General features: G+C 39.4%; 1 protein-coding gene across 1 annotated transcript in view; it reads left to right on the top strand.

The window, feature by feature from the left end:
• The first annotated feature begins 1495 nt into the window (after nt 1-1495).
• Nucleotides 1496-15502, top strand: part of LOC307160825 (uncharacterized protein) — a 99757-nt gene continuing 85750 nt past the window's right edge. Inside the window, exons 1-8 of the mRNA XM_079875097.1 lie at nt 1496-1709; nt 1954-2265; nt 3942-4052; nt 4158-4182; nt 4253-4299; nt 4972-5023; nt 5260-5294; nt 5502-5925. Of these exons, the coding sequence (XP_079731223.1) occupies nt 1553-1709; nt 1954-2265; nt 3942-4052; nt 4158-4182; nt 4253-4299; nt 4972-5023; nt 5260-5294; nt 5502-5539 (777 nt within the window). The 5' untranslated portion in view covers nt 1496-1552 and the 3' untranslated portion in view covers nt 5540-5925. Of the gene's footprint in view, nt 1710-1953; nt 2266-3941; nt 4053-4157; nt 4183-4252; nt 4300-4971; nt 5024-5259; nt 5295-5501 lie in introns of the transcript that reaches the window.

Raw genomic sequence — 15502 nt, 5'->3', positions numbered from 1 at the left:
CATTTTTATAGTCCCCATTAGGATAACAGCTTATAAATCATACAAAAAATGTTTCAAAATGTAAAGTTTTCTGTGAGGGTTGTGTTTAGGGGTAGAGTTAGAGTATAAAATATACAGTTCGTACTGTATAAAAATCATTATGTCAATGGAAAGTCCCCATAAAACATGTAAACCCAACATGTTGGGTGTGTATATGACAAAATGTCCGCACAAAGATAGCAATATCCAGAATCCTTGTCGGGACATATTTGGTCAACATGAGGAAAACAGCTTATAAATCATACTAAGTGATGGTTTTTAAAAAATTTTTTTTTTTTTTTTTTTTTTTTTATGTAAAAAGGCAGAAAGTTTCCTGTGTTGGTTAGGTTTAGGGGTTAGGCAACAGGAAATATCATTAACTTGAAATCAGTGGAAATATGCTATGTCCTTTTTACTAATATAGTGAAACGTGTGTGTGTGTGTGTGTGTGTGTGTGTGTGTGTGTGTGTGTGTGTGTGTGTGAGAGAGTGAGTGTGTGTTTACCTCAGCGTGCACTACACTGATCATCGCTGGAAAATGTTGCTTATTACTAGAAAGCTACATTGTTTTTAAAGCAGCTGAAGTACTATGCTATAATTAATGTAGTTGGAGTGTCATCATCATAGTGGTTTGTGTGTTGGATGTTAAGGATGATGTGCTGACAAACTACCTTGGTTTAATTTTCTTGTTGTCGTTTTACTCTGCATCAACCCTTTATCCACATATCACACAACTATTATTGTACGAAATAATCACTCTTAAAGTGTACAAATTATATGTGCGGATCAGCTGTGCTACACGCCGTATTCATAGAAATAGCAGTTGGAAGGATGTGAACTATATGCTAATAAAGTATTTTGAAATGTATGTTAAGGAATAATGAATATCCATCAGAAAAATAAGGTGTAAGGTAGATTTAAATTAGATTTAAAACACACCTGTCAGCGCTATTTGACAATGTTTCCGGCTTTAGAACGCCTTCACAGCATGACTGCTATAGATACTTTAGTGCAAGCACGGCCTATTCTGTTCAAAGAGCAGTGACACTGCAACAGCGTATTGACTGCAAGCTAAGAATAACTCAGTTATTTTGCAAAAGAAGAAAAGTCAAAGAAATCTTGATCAGCAGCCATGGTTGGTGTGTTTCTACTTGCATGTAAGTAATGAAATTACAAAATCTTAAATATTCAATAAATTAAATCTAAAAAAATGCTGGTGCTTTTTTTATGAAAATATATTATTATTATTATTTCCTAGATATCTCAGTGAATCTATTCCTTCAAAGTCAAGGTATGTTTGAATAGTGCACTGAATAAACACCTTTGCAGTAAATGTAACATTGTACTTTATTAAGATGAACAAACGTCTTATATCCTTCACAGGCCAAAAGCTTCAAAAAGCTAAGATTTTCAGTGAAAATAGAGAAGTAACAGAAGGTGGTAGACTGGAGGTTACTTGCAGTACATTTGGTTTTACAAAGTCAGAGGCAAAGGCAGTTTATGTATATCTGTGTAAAGATGGTAAAGCTATAGATATGAAAACCGGAACCACTCGACAAGACACCACCTTTAAAATAGAGAGAATAGAAATGGACCGTTCGGGCAACTACAGCTGTATGTTTTCTGAAGAGAAGTTGGAAATAACCGAAGTGATGGGATATGGTAATACTATCATCTTCATAAATGTGATCGGTAAGATGTTAGACATTTATGCTTACATTTGAAGAGTGTGTTTGGTTCCTGTGCACATATGTGACATGTTGAATAACACACTTGTGCAGATTAACCACAATAGACTCACTGTTGTACAAAATTGCCTTTAATGAGAGAGAAATGTTTGAAATTGTGTTTTTCTTTTTGTTTTAGACCCTTGGACTGGGAATGCATTAAAAGCAATGCTAAACATTAATCATAAGTGTTCCCTTTCTCTCTACAGAATCTTTATTTAATTCACAGATACATTTGCTAAAGTCTGAGGTGGCAGTGGGAAGTGATGCTGAGTTTAACTGTACAACATCCAGTCCTATAACCAAAAACCTGTCCAAGAATATGATTTTGGCTTTTCTCATCAAAAATGAAAAGCCTATTAAAGTCAATATTTGGGACACAAAAGAGACGATGACAACATTCACCCTCAGAGAGGTCCAGATGGAAGATGCTGGAACATACAGTTGTGCTATTTTAAACATTCTCCCTTACCATGGAATGAGACTCGATCGAAATAATAAAGTCAACCTTCAGATAGTTGGTAAGCATGGGAGGGGAAGAACAAAACCAAACTTTTGTATGGTTAATGTATTTATAAGGCTGTACAGGGTGCCATGCATTCTTACTATTATGATTTACTCAGTTTAGTGAGAGAATATACCTTTGTGAAAAATAAGTACACTTTAGCATACCTTTGAAAAGAGTTAAAGTACCCATAATGTTGCCGTAACTTTGCCAAGTAAGACATGTTCCTGGATCATTTGTTGATCCTGGAACAACAATCCTGTCCAAAAACAGTCCTACACCTAAACCTAACCCTGCCCATAACTTATCCCTAAAATCAGAGGGTAATTATAGGCGAAAAAGAGTGGTGTAGAAGGCCTTTACAGTTAAAATGATAGCCAAGTACTTTATATGTGATTTATGTTAGCCAACAGATGAAAATAAATGTCTTTCTTTAAAGCATAACAAAAGATTATTTAAAAAATATAATGATTTTATCATAATGAAAGGTTACTTTATTGTTTTAAAGGGTTAGTTCACCCAAAAATGAAAATTCTGTCATTAATTACTCTCCCTCATGTCGTTCCGAACCTGCAAGACTTTCGTTCATCTTCAGAACACAAATCAAGATCTTTTTGATAAAATCTGAGAGATTTCTGTCCCTCCGTTGACAGCGACCAAATTACCACTCTGACGCTTCAAGAAGTTCAAAAAGAGATCGTAAAACTAATCATGAGTTGAGTGGTTTAGTCAAAAATTTCTGAAGAGACTCAATCGCTTTATATGATGAACAGATTGAATTTAGGCTTTTATTCACATTATAAACATTGATCAGTGAACATAAACAGAAGCTTAACCGAACCTGCTTGACACGCGAGAACAAACCTCTTGTGGAAGCTCAAACGTGCTGTGTAAAACACTAGAATTAACCTCATTTGTTCTCGCACGTCAATTTCACATTGAGCTCCTGTTTTCCACAACTGATGTGTGAGTTGATGGATGTTTATATGTGAATAAAAGCCTAAATTAAATCTGTTCAGCATATAAAGCGTCTAAAATTTGGACTAAACTGCTCAATTCATCTGGATTAGTTTTACGATCTCTTTATGAACTTTTTGAAGCGTCAAAGTGGTAGTTGTGTAGCTGTCAACGGAGGGAAAGAAATCAATCAGATTGCATTAAAAATATCTTCATTTGTGTTGTGAAGATGAATGAAAGTCTTACTGATTCGGAACGACATTAAGGTGAGTAAATGATGACAGAATTTTTATTTTGGGTAAACAAATCATTTAAGAAGCATAGACATAGAGTGTGTACTTTCTAAGTACAGTCAAGTGGCCTTTTATTTCATTAATATCATATTACCTGCAAGAATAGTTAAAAAATACACTTTATTTTAAGGTGTCTTTGTTACACTGTAATTATACATTTAACTACTGAGTAAAATTAAGTAACTAGATGTTTTGGTTTAGGGTTAGTTACATGTAATTATGCATCATTTGTAGTTATTACTATTGTAACAACATGTAACAATGACACTGTACAATAAAGGGTTGCCTAATATTTGTAAATATTATTTAAGTACACCACAAATGCACATTCAGTAAGCACACTTTTTCTTTTTCAAGGGTAGTTAAATACAGTATTATATTGTAACATTTAATCAAACCTAGAAAATAAGAGTTTTTTGTGTTTCTGGGATTTCTTTGACAGTGGCATCTAGCAGCAGCCATGACAAAATCATAATTGTCATAATAATGTGCTCAACCATAGTGTTGTTCCTCAGTCTGTTTCTGGGAATTTGGGCAGTAATCCGAAAGAGAGGTACTGTGGCACTTTCTCCTCAACTGCAAACATTGACACGTTTCACTTTCTTGAAAAATTCTGTTTAAATCCTGACACTCACAATGTTTTGTTTCTAATATATAGGATGGCTTGGATTCCACAAGGAAAGGTCTGTTTGAGATTCTCAATTAAAATATATTCAATATTCAATTACATTTTGATGAATTTCTAATCAACAGATCCTTGAATGAGACAGAGCTCAAAGAAAATGACGTGTACTATGAAGGTATTCATTATATGGTTCTTTTTGCTTTGTTAAACTATTTTCTATTAACAACAGGAGATTCGGATGGGACCAGTAGTGACAGAAGTAGTTGGGGGAGGAGAGGGGTTGTAAATGGGTACGCTGTCCCTATACATAACAACTGAGCTCATGAATATTAATTAACTCGTGTTGCTTAGTAATCTTCCCATATTCATTCTTAAAAGTTTTGCTCATATTTTTCTGTACATAAATGTAAGTAGCAATGGTATATATTTTGAAGGGGTAGTTTGCCCAAGAATGACAGTTCTGTCATCATTTACTCACCCTCATGTTATTCCACCCCTGTATGACTTCTGTGGAATGTGAAAGATGATTAGAATCAGAAGAATGCTGTGATCCAAACAATATTGAATGCCATTGACTTTCATTGTATGGACAAAACCTTTTTTTTTTCTTCTTATTTTGTGTTCCACAGAAACAAGAGATGAATACTAAAATATGTACAATTTAAATATTTATCTGATAAAAGTATATTTTGTAAGCATTTAGGTGTCCACTACCATACCAATAACCTCAAAGCTAAACAAATGGACTAAAAACTGTTAATCTCCAATTTCCAAATTTCACAAGGTTTTTTTGTTCTCTTTGCTTCTGTTCTGAGTAAATTTTGTCTCTTACAAATTTATATTCTAGAAATGCCCAAACCTGATACAGCTGGTACTGGTGAAATACGAAGTGTTGTCTGGTAAGCCACTAAAAAAAGTAAAAAAAGTAATAAAAAAAATAAAATAAAAAAAAGAATGAATGAATGAACGAATGAGCTTTGCACTAGCTGTTCAGTCTTTGATTTTCCAGTCTCTAATTGATTATGTGTATCATTTCAGCTTTCAGATTATTGATGTTTTATTATCTATTTTTTTCCCCCCTTATTTCTTTGACTTTCCATGCAAATGCTGTAAATCAATGTCCATGATGGCTTAGTTCTGACGCAGTGTGGGACGAGTTCTCTGATATCGGTACGTCTGCACTCTAAAATATTTCTTGTAAATTAACTGTTGTGTTTTTTTAATGCAATATTACAGTACTGGAAAACACAGTAATTAGGCTATACGACAAACAAAATCATCTTGTATTTCTAGCATGAAATTTGGCAATTTTGTGCTGCACAATTACAATGACTATAGCTATGTCTGCATTACACAAATTACTTGTATTTTTCACAGATGAAGAGTATGATGATCTGGTCCTCCAGCAGTCTTAATGGCCTTCCTGTGGCTCAATCAGTAGAGCATGAGATAGCAATGCATGGTCATAGGTTCGATTTCCAGGGAAAGCAAGAACTGATCAAATGTGTTCCTTGAATGCAATGTAAATAGCTTTGGATAAAAGTGTCTGCTAAATGCATAAATGTAAATGTTATAAATTGGGTGTCTTTTTTATATTATTTGTTTGTCACTATTGTTGTTGTTTTTTTGACACTGACCAACTGAGTGTTGACCATCTCTTTAGTCATTGTGAATTTTTTTTCATGACTTTACTAAAGTCTAAAAATCTCTCAGAATGAATAACAAAATGTTTATGTAACATACTGTATGCAAATTCAGAATACATGTTTTTGAATAATTAATTAAAGGAATTAAAATCTGCAATCTGTTACAGTGTGTTCACAAATGTACTGAAGAATACCTCATAATACAATGTTTTGAATGAAAATATATTTCACCTGGTAGGCTAAAGACTGTATTTCATCATTTTTAAACATTGTAAAAATAAATATATATTGAAATTGAAATTTTTTTGAAAAAAGAAAAACGGTATTTTAAATGTTGATTAAACTAACATAAAAAACATAATGACTACATAAAACATAATGATTACAAAAAAAAAAAAAAAAAAAAACATAAAACAAGACTACATAAAAGAAAAAAATATTAAAATAAATATTTTATTATTCAAAATATTAAATAGCTAATACGTACAATGTCACATTTAATTATGAGGGTCTAACTAACAAACTGACCATGCTCACTTTGATCACTGGTGAGGCACTTTCAAAGCACAGGGACTTACTGTATGATGACAGATTTGTTATTCAGAATTAAAATATATATTTTTAGCTCTATGTAATGTTTTTGATTATATGTTGTTGTAAAAGTTGTGTTATGATTTAAGTCGAGAGCTATTAGTGTTCTCTCGGGTGAAGTTTCTTCCATTTAAATGAGTATATACAACTTTTTTTGTAGAATTAATTCTAAATAACATTTTCAGTTAGATACACAAATTAGACAAACTAAGAAAGTTCCACAACACTGTTATGCTCAGCCTAACTCAAAATGTAGGATATTTGAACTTGTATCCACAAGTAAAAAACTTTACTATTTTTGAGTTTATAGAATTTATGTTTGATAAAAGCACTTTAGTTATGTCGATACAACATTTTTCCCCTAAAGCCGATTATACTCATAAATTTCATTATCCAAAAAATAGTTTTACAGCCTAAATGTTCCTTTTCAACTATTTACCTTTATCTTGAAAAATAGCTATAAAAAGAAGTCCTGCATGTACACTCACCTAAAGGATTATTAGGAACACCATACTAATACTGTGTTTGACCCCCTTTCGCCTTCAGAACTGCCTTAATTCTACGTGGCATTGATTCAACAAGGTGCTGAAAGCATTCTTTAGAAATGTTGGCCCATATTGATAGGATAGCATCTTGCAGTTGATGGAGATTTGTGGGATGCACATCCAGGGCACGGAGCTCCCATTCCACCACATCCCAAAGATGCTCTATTGGGTTGAGATCTGGTGACTGTAGGGGCCATTTTAGTACAGTGAACTCATTGTCATGTTCAAGAAACCAATTTGAAATGATTCGAGCTTTGTGACATGGTGCATTATCCTGCTGGATAGCCATCAGAGGATGGGTACATGGTGGCCATAAAGGGATGGACATGGTCAGAAACAATGCTCAGGTAGGCCTTGGCATTTAAACGATGCCCAATTGGCACTAAGGGACCTAAAGTGTGCCAAGAAAACATCCCCCATACCATTACACCACCACCACCAGCCTGCACAGTGCTAACAAGGTATGATGGATCCATGTTCTCATTCTGTTTACGCCAAATTCTGACTCTACCATCTGAATGTCTCAACAGAAATCGAGACTCATCAGACCAGGCAACATTTTTCCAGTCTTCAACTGTCCAATTTTGGTGAGCTTGTGCAAATTGTAGCCTCTTTTTCCTATTTGTAGTGGAGATGAGTGGTACCCGGTGGGGTCTTCTGCTGTTGTAGCCCATCCGCCTCAAGGTTGTGCGTGTTGTGGCTTCACAAATGCTTTGCTGCATACCTCGGTTGTAACGAATGGTTATTTCAATCAAAGTTGCTCTTCTATCAGCTTGAATCAGTCGGCCCATTCTCCTCTGACCTCTAGCATCAACAAGGCATTTTCGCCCACAGGACTGCCGCATACTGGATGTTTTTCCCTTTTCACACCATTCTTTGTAAACCCTAGAAATGGTTGCGCATGAAAATCCCAGTAACTAAGCAGATTGTGAAATACTCAGACCGGCCCGTCTGGCACCAACAACCATGCCACGCTCAAAATTGCTTAAATCACCTTTCTTTCCCATTCTGACATTCAGTTTGGAGTTCAGGAGATTGTCTTGACCAGGACCACACCCCTAAATGCATTGAAGCAACTGCCATGTGATTGGTTGATTAGATAATTGCATTAATGAGAAATTGAACAGGTGTTCCTAATAATCCTTTAGGTGAGTGTATATCAACAAATATGTATAATCTGTGAAAGGAAATCTGCTCATAGAAACAATCAGCAAATGTATAATTCAAATGACATTTTCTTTATATCATACTAATTCTAAAATGGCAATACATGACTATTTTTACAACATAAATGAATCAATATCTTTGCAATGCTTGTAAGCATACTAAATGTTTATAGAGATATCAGGTGAGCAGATTGTTACATATTGAACTGTTTAGCAGTTAGCAGTATCCTAACCTTGTTTGATAGGTAGAAATATATAAAACTGGTCTTCTTTCTGTTATGTATGTCAGATTTTAAATGATTTCACAAAGATACATATGAGTGACAAATGAGATACAGTGAGTTTCTTATCAGATTAGTTGGACTTCAATGCAAATGTTTAAAATGGATTTAACTGGCCTAAACACATCTTTTTTTTTTTTTTTTTTTTTTTTCATCATCCATCTGAAATTATTAATATTAGAAATCAGAAATAATTTTATTTGTGTGTTCACACACACACACAAGGATTTGTTTACTGAGTACTTACATACATAGATTATCACAGGGAGATGAATTTGTCTTTTCTATTTCTTATACGAGTACAAAGTAGAATGCCATACCAAAGAAATGTCAAAGAGAAAAGTTTGGTAACACTAACACTATATTTTAAGGTGACGTAGTTAGACGCTACTAAATGTACTTACTAAATATGCATAATTAGAACTAACCCTAAACCAAACCCTAACATGTAACTCAGTTTAAAGTAAAAAAAAAAAAAATGTTTAAATAAATAGAGTAAGTACATTAATATTACATTAATATAAAAGTAATTAATATTACTCATCTGAGTAAGTACAATGTAAGTATGTCACCCTAAAATAAAGTGTAACCAAACGTTGTTCTCTGCCACTTCAGCAGTGTGTTTAAAATTATACCTGATGGAAAATTTGCAAAAGGTTAGAAAATGTTTCTGAGCAAGACCGTTATGACACACTCAAAACTGACCATTTAAACAGATAAATTCAATCAACAGACATTGACCCTTTGAGTCAAAGCAAACAGATTTTGTGTGTATTACAGGTTTTTAACTAACTGTCAAGAGCATATATGTGCAGCATATGTATAACCACACTCAAACACACACACACACACACCTCAGCTAACATAACCACCTTCACATCTTACGCCTCAGCAAATTCTGCTTCACGAGAGGCGAAACTAGAAATAGAGCAAAGCTCTGTATCACACGCCTTGCATTGTTTATCTGTATAATAATTCTAACCGCAGCTCTCTATAACAAGCAGTGGAAATTTACAAAAGGACCTTCTGTAACTTCGATCCACTGAACTTCAAACAACAAAAAGAAAACAGCACAAATGTGCTTGCCCAGTGACAGCAGTTATTATCCATGAACTCTGTTCAACCAAGTCTAAATCTTGTGCAAACTGCCGCAAGAAGATAAAATGCAAGTTGCCCTTTTTTAGGGTGCTGTCATTTATAACTGACTTTGTCCTATTAGGGTAAATTATTTTTGGCAAATTGTCTGAAACTTCACACACATTCAAATGCATTGTCACTATCTGAAAAGTAGTGGAAAGGTCTTAGTTTAAGGTCTTAACTTAAAAAGCTTTATTAACATTCCATTTCATCTTGTGCTACTATATTTATTTTGGAAATCACATGTGAAAATGTAAAAAACTTGAAACTAATTCAGATGCAACTTTGCTGCCTTGGAAGTACTGAAACCATGTCTTAGTGTTTCAAATAACATGAAAAAAAACAAAAAAACAAAAAAAAAAACCTTTCAACATTGTTTCTTTCTTGGAATTCCAAATCAACTATTGTAGCACAAGTGAAAATCAACAAGACTTTTCTTTTTCAGTGTACACCACATTTTCCACACATAACTAGATTTTGACCTGTTTAGTCATAATTTTTGGAGCATCCCAGCTTGTCAGTGTAGTGAGGCCAATAGGAAGTAGCATATTTCCTAACCCCTGGTTGTATTATGGATCACATCTTCCAAACTGGCATAGGATACTCTACCCAAATGCCTGACTTCCATAACAATCTATGACTTATTTCTTCATCCATACCCTCACCCTCACTGCTTATATCCTCATTGATCCTCAACCTCTTCTTTACTTACTGTGAAATGAAAGCTTTAGCATAAGTTCTGCCGGGAAGACTCAATTACTACGTCAACCTTCTATCCAATCATATTCTTATGCTCACTGTATAAAAGCTCGGTACTTACACATGTTTGAGTTCGCAGATACTGAAGCGACGATTAGTTTGCAGATGCTGACGCTTCAATTCAGTTCACAGAACGACACCGGCGTTCATTCACTTGCGTTCGATTCCAATCATAACAACACAAGTCATATCTTTGATTTGATCTCAGCCTTTTTCGCGGTGCGCGAATGCACCACGCTTGCAGAGGAAACAAGAATGTGGCGGCTTTAAATCTCACGAGACGATCTCCTAACAGGGCTTTCAAGTTCAAGTTCCATTTTCAAGGCTTTCACGTTGGTACATTCCCGCGCCCACTGTTTACATCCCTATTAGGCTTCTATGATTAAATTCCATTCAGGTAAGTATATTAATTTGCTACTCTACTGCTCCCTTCGTCAGCTGTAAAGTTCAATTGCGGACACTGGTGACGCGGTAGTTTTCTTAAAAAAAAAAAAAAAAAACAACAAAACCTGCCAATACATACTATACAGTCTGCACCGTAACATACTGTAACGCTTTAAAAAGAAGGGACGGATAGCTCGCTGGTTGACGCAATTGCAAGCAAAGATTCACGACACGTATATGATATCCACAGCGCAGTAGCTACTAATCTATTTCAGCGTTGTTGATTCCACGTCCTCTTGGTGGATTGCAAAATATTTACAGCTGGGTTGCTAAATATAATTAAATCAAGCTTAAGAGCAACTTTATCAAATTGGCTTTATGTTCAGCTCGCGCTCCTCATCTGCTCACTCACTATGTGAGAGTGCCTTTCAATAAAGGAGCATACCTATTCAACTCGTTTTACGCCCTTATCTGAATTCGTTATTGCTTCGGCATTTATGGAGACGTTTTGCTAATCACTTCCCGACCGCCGGTAAGATTTCGACTTATAGCCTACCTAGATTGCGCTTTAACCAATAAAAGGGGGCATTTTATCTCCGTTCATTTTCTGTAAATGTTCCGCCCTTTGGCGTTTAGTTTGTTTCCTAGTCGGACCCGTTTTAGTGACGGACCTAGTGTTCGCCGAGCAATAGCGCTGAAATCACCCACGAGTCTGCGTCATTACCAGGCGGGAAGGAAGTCGACCGGAAGTTGAAGCCGGCCGCGTGCCACCATCTTGTAGCAGAACTTCACCTGCAGTTAGCATCCCATTGACTCCCATTCATTTTGGCGTCACTTTGACAGCGAATAATTTTACATCTGAGGCGTTTGAAGACTCCATTTGTCTATTATTTATTTCTAAAGAAACACGACAATGTATAAAATGCTCCATTACCTTGTAGCTTATGTTATGGCCCCGTAGAAGCAGTTTTTGTAAAAGTAGGCTAACGATTGCGTCATAACCACGCGACTCTCTGTCGCACAGTAGAGAGATTACCGTATAGACGGGAGGAGATGCTCGCGGGCAATCGGGGGGACGTGGAGGCAAAATGACAATATAATTAATCAGAATACCTAGCAAAAGTTGCTCCTGCTCCTAGCTCATGGACAGCTCCTACTCACACTCTCCGTCTCTGCAAGATTCAGAAGGGAATGATTCAGATTTCTCTTGGCACAGCTACTAGAAGACAGACGGGTTGCTCACGTGGTCCGTGTAACGCTTTGCTCGGTTTGAGTCTGCGCGTCAGGAAAGGAAGTGCTAAGAAATCGCTAAAAACGGGCTTCACTTGTCTCAATTGAGTTCCAATGGGGTCGCTGTGTCCATTTCTTTTACTGTCTATGGTCATTACAGAGTTTGGTCAAATCTTTGTCTGTAAGTAATTTTTCGTCAGAATTGTGGTTTCTGTATGATGTATATGTTTACATTAAGTAATGTGTGTTATTACGTTCGTGACTCTTATCATTTTTATTGCATATATGCTCTAGATTGAAGCCTTTGTTTTCTGACTCACTGATTTATCCGCTCAGCAACGAGCCTCGGCGCTTCGCCTCAGATTAAATAGTTGATTTATTTACATCTGTTGATTCATATAGATTATTCATGTAACAGTCTAGCAGATAGTTTGGTGTTACTGAGGATGTTTGTTTAATTTCTATGCAGTAAGAACATATGTAGTTTATTGTGTAAAGTGTTGACAGAGAATAGCCTACTGTTTATCCATATTGAGTTACTGGGTAACTTTATATTTGATTGTGTAAAAAAGACAACAGACTTTACACTTTTGTAATGTTTATTTTCTGTTTACTCTTTCAGTCTTACAGACTTAAATGGGGAAAAACTTGAGAAATAAAACTGAGGAAGAAAAGAGAACAAAAGATAGAACATAAATCCTCAACAAGACTTCTGGAGTTTCTCTTCATTGCTGTTAACTATCTGTCTAGCTGTACAAATCAGACGTCGTACATGCGAGGGCAGGATAGTAAATATAACTATCTATTATTCAAACATAAAACAAAAGCAATTAATAGCTACTGTTAAATTATCAAAAAATAAAGATAAATAGGCCTACATAAGTTATAAATTTACATAGGGTTTGTAAAAATTTGAAAGTGATATATGTAAATATATGTCCATACCAGAAGCAAGTTGGTTGTTGGATGTTATACGTATGCCATAGTAGACATGGTTATGAAGGGTACATGTAGGGTACATATATGTAGCAGGAGTTTTTAATACAAAAGAAGTAAATGATACATTTACAGTGCTAATAGTTCCCTTTCGTGGTCACTCCGAGTTACGTCGGATGACGACGATTGGGGTTTCGCTTAGAAGCCTATCACCTTCGAGTATATAAAACGAGCCAATGGCAATGAAATGCCATGGGTCTGCGGAATTTGCATAGCGTATCTCCGCCCGCCGCAGGGGGTATATAAGGAAGTACGCTGCACAAATGCAGATATGTTTTCGCTTCGGAGCCGAGAACTTCTCCACTCCACGTAAGCCGAAATTCTGAGTTATTTCTTCTCATTCCTTCGAGACGAGCGAGCTCTCCGTTGTTGGTGTGACGGCGATTTCAGCGAGTGCACACTTCCCTGCTGATCTTGTCAGTGATCTGACAGTTAGTGTGATTTCTCCCTGTTCGCTTCAACATCCGCTGAGTTTTCCTCTCACAAAAAGAGCATTGCATGTGGCACGTCTTTTTAAAGATGTCTCGCCCGTGCACTTCTGGTTGTGGTCGCGATGTATTTTCTCCTGATGGGCACAATCTCTGCTTAGCATGTTTGGGCGTTGATCACGCTGAAGCAGCGTTTGTGGATGATTCATGTTCTCATTGCGGGAACATGACCATCTCCATGCTGCGGTCGAGACTCAATGAGCTCATCAGAGCGAGAGTCCCCTCATCCGATCTACGGTCTCCCCGAGAGGCTGTACTTCGGCTGGTGGCCAGGGTGACCTGAGGGTATTTGTGTGGGACAAACCGCCGACACGTCCACGGTCCACACACCCCTCTTCAGCATTGGTACCCGCGAGCGTGCAAACCGAAACCGCTGGTCCCTCTACGGAGGCCCCGCGCGTTTCGTTTGGCGTTCCACAGGAGGATGCAATGTCGATCACTGCATCACAAGGTGGGCATGAGTCCTCGGGAAGTGAGGATTCGGCTGTGTTGCCGCCCTCGGGCGTGCCAGCATTGCCCGAGTCTGATCCCGAGCTGACTGCCATGCTTTCCCGGGCAGCCGCGGCCATTGGGCTCGAGTGGTCCCCGCCGCCCGATCCGGTGCGCTCGCGGCTGGATGATTGGTTTTTGGGAGCGGCCGCTGACATTCGTCGCCGCCCAACCCCAATACCATTCTTCCCGGAAGTGCATGAGGAAGTCACGCGGTCCTGGAAGGCTCCCATGTCTTCCCGCGATCGTTCGTCGGCTTTCTCCGCCTTTCCTCCCCTCGATAGAGCTGATGCTTGTGGGTACACTGGGATTCCCACGGTTGAACGTTCTGTCGCGATGCAGCTGTGTCCGGCAGGCGCTTCATCACGTGGTGATCCTAAGCACCCGTCCAAAGCCTGTGGATTCTCGTCCACTCTCGTGGCGAAGTCTTACAGTGCGGCGGGACAGGCAGCTGCCTCTTTGCATGCCATGGCCATCCTGCAGGTCTACCAGGCCCAGATGCTTCGTGACATGCACGAGGGCAGGACAGACCCCGGGCTCGTTGATGAGCTGCGCGCCGCCACCGACCTCGCTCTCCGAGCGACGAAGGTGACCGCGCGCTCCCTGGGTTTGGTGATGTCCACAGCTGTGGTCCAGGAGAGACATCTCTGGCTGAACCTGGCTGATATGTGTGAGCCCGAGCGGACTCGTCTGCTTGACGCTCCCATATCCCAGGCCGGCCTTTTCGGCGGTGCGGTCGAGGATTTTGCCCAACAGTTCTCGACCGCCCAGAAGCAGACTGAGGCTATCAAGCACATTCTGCCCCGACGCTCCGCTGCTCAGCCGTCGGCACAGAATTCTCAGCCTGCTCGCCGCTGAGGGCGCCCTCCCGCGGCCGCCCTCCCGCGGCCGCCCCTCCCGCACGGCCCCAGCAGCAACCTTCACCCGGGCCGCGTTGTGGAGGGAGCCGCAGGCAGGCGCCACAGCCCTCTCCAGCCCCGCCGCCCGCTAAACGCCAGGCCAAGCGGCGCTCCTGAGACGGGCTGCTCAGGGTTGGCTTCAATTCTGTCCCAGGAGCTGGTAGCAGGGCCACTCCTTGAATCTTTTGTTCTCCACTCCCCGCTGCTCGTCCAACGACGAGCAGTACTCTGATGTGGTTGAAGACAGAATTGAATTCCCCAATCCTGAGCCGACAGAGTCCGAGGGCCGCAGTGCGCGCCACCCTCGGGTCCCGCCACTGCCGCCCTCCTCTGTCCCAGAGGTGCGGGATGACAGCACGCGCCGCCCACGGGCCACGCTCCTCTCATCCCCCTCTGTCGCCAGACCCCTGCCAGAGCACGCCCCCGTGGGACGCGCGCCCTCCCCTGGCCTCCTCTGGCAGGACGCGGTTAATGACCGTGCCCCCGCACAGGGCCGCTATGCCACCCTCGCCGGTGCCGGTCATTCCGCCTCGCTGCCCCACCGACGGTACGTCTGTGGTTCGTATGACCCCGCTGGTGCACTTTCTGGAGGCCTGGCTAGAGCTTCCCAGACTGTCCCGCTGGGTCGCGAGAACCATCAGGCTCGGCTACGCGATTCAGTTCGCGAGATCTCCTCCCCGCTTCAGGGGAGTCCGCTTCACTATGGTCGGTGGCAATGCCCCTGTCATGAGAGCGGAGGTCGCCACCCTACTGGCGAAGGGTGCGAT

The sequence above is a fragment of the Squalius cephalus genome, assembly GCF_949319135.1.
Source record: "Squalius cephalus genome assembly, chromosome: 6".
In the NCBI taxonomy this organism is placed as follows: Eukaryota; Metazoa; Chordata; class Actinopteri; order Cypriniformes; family Leuciscidae; genus Squalius; species Squalius cephalus.
The sequence above is the reverse complement of the archived record's forward strand: the minus strand, read 5'-3'. Positions and strand labels throughout refer to the sequence as shown.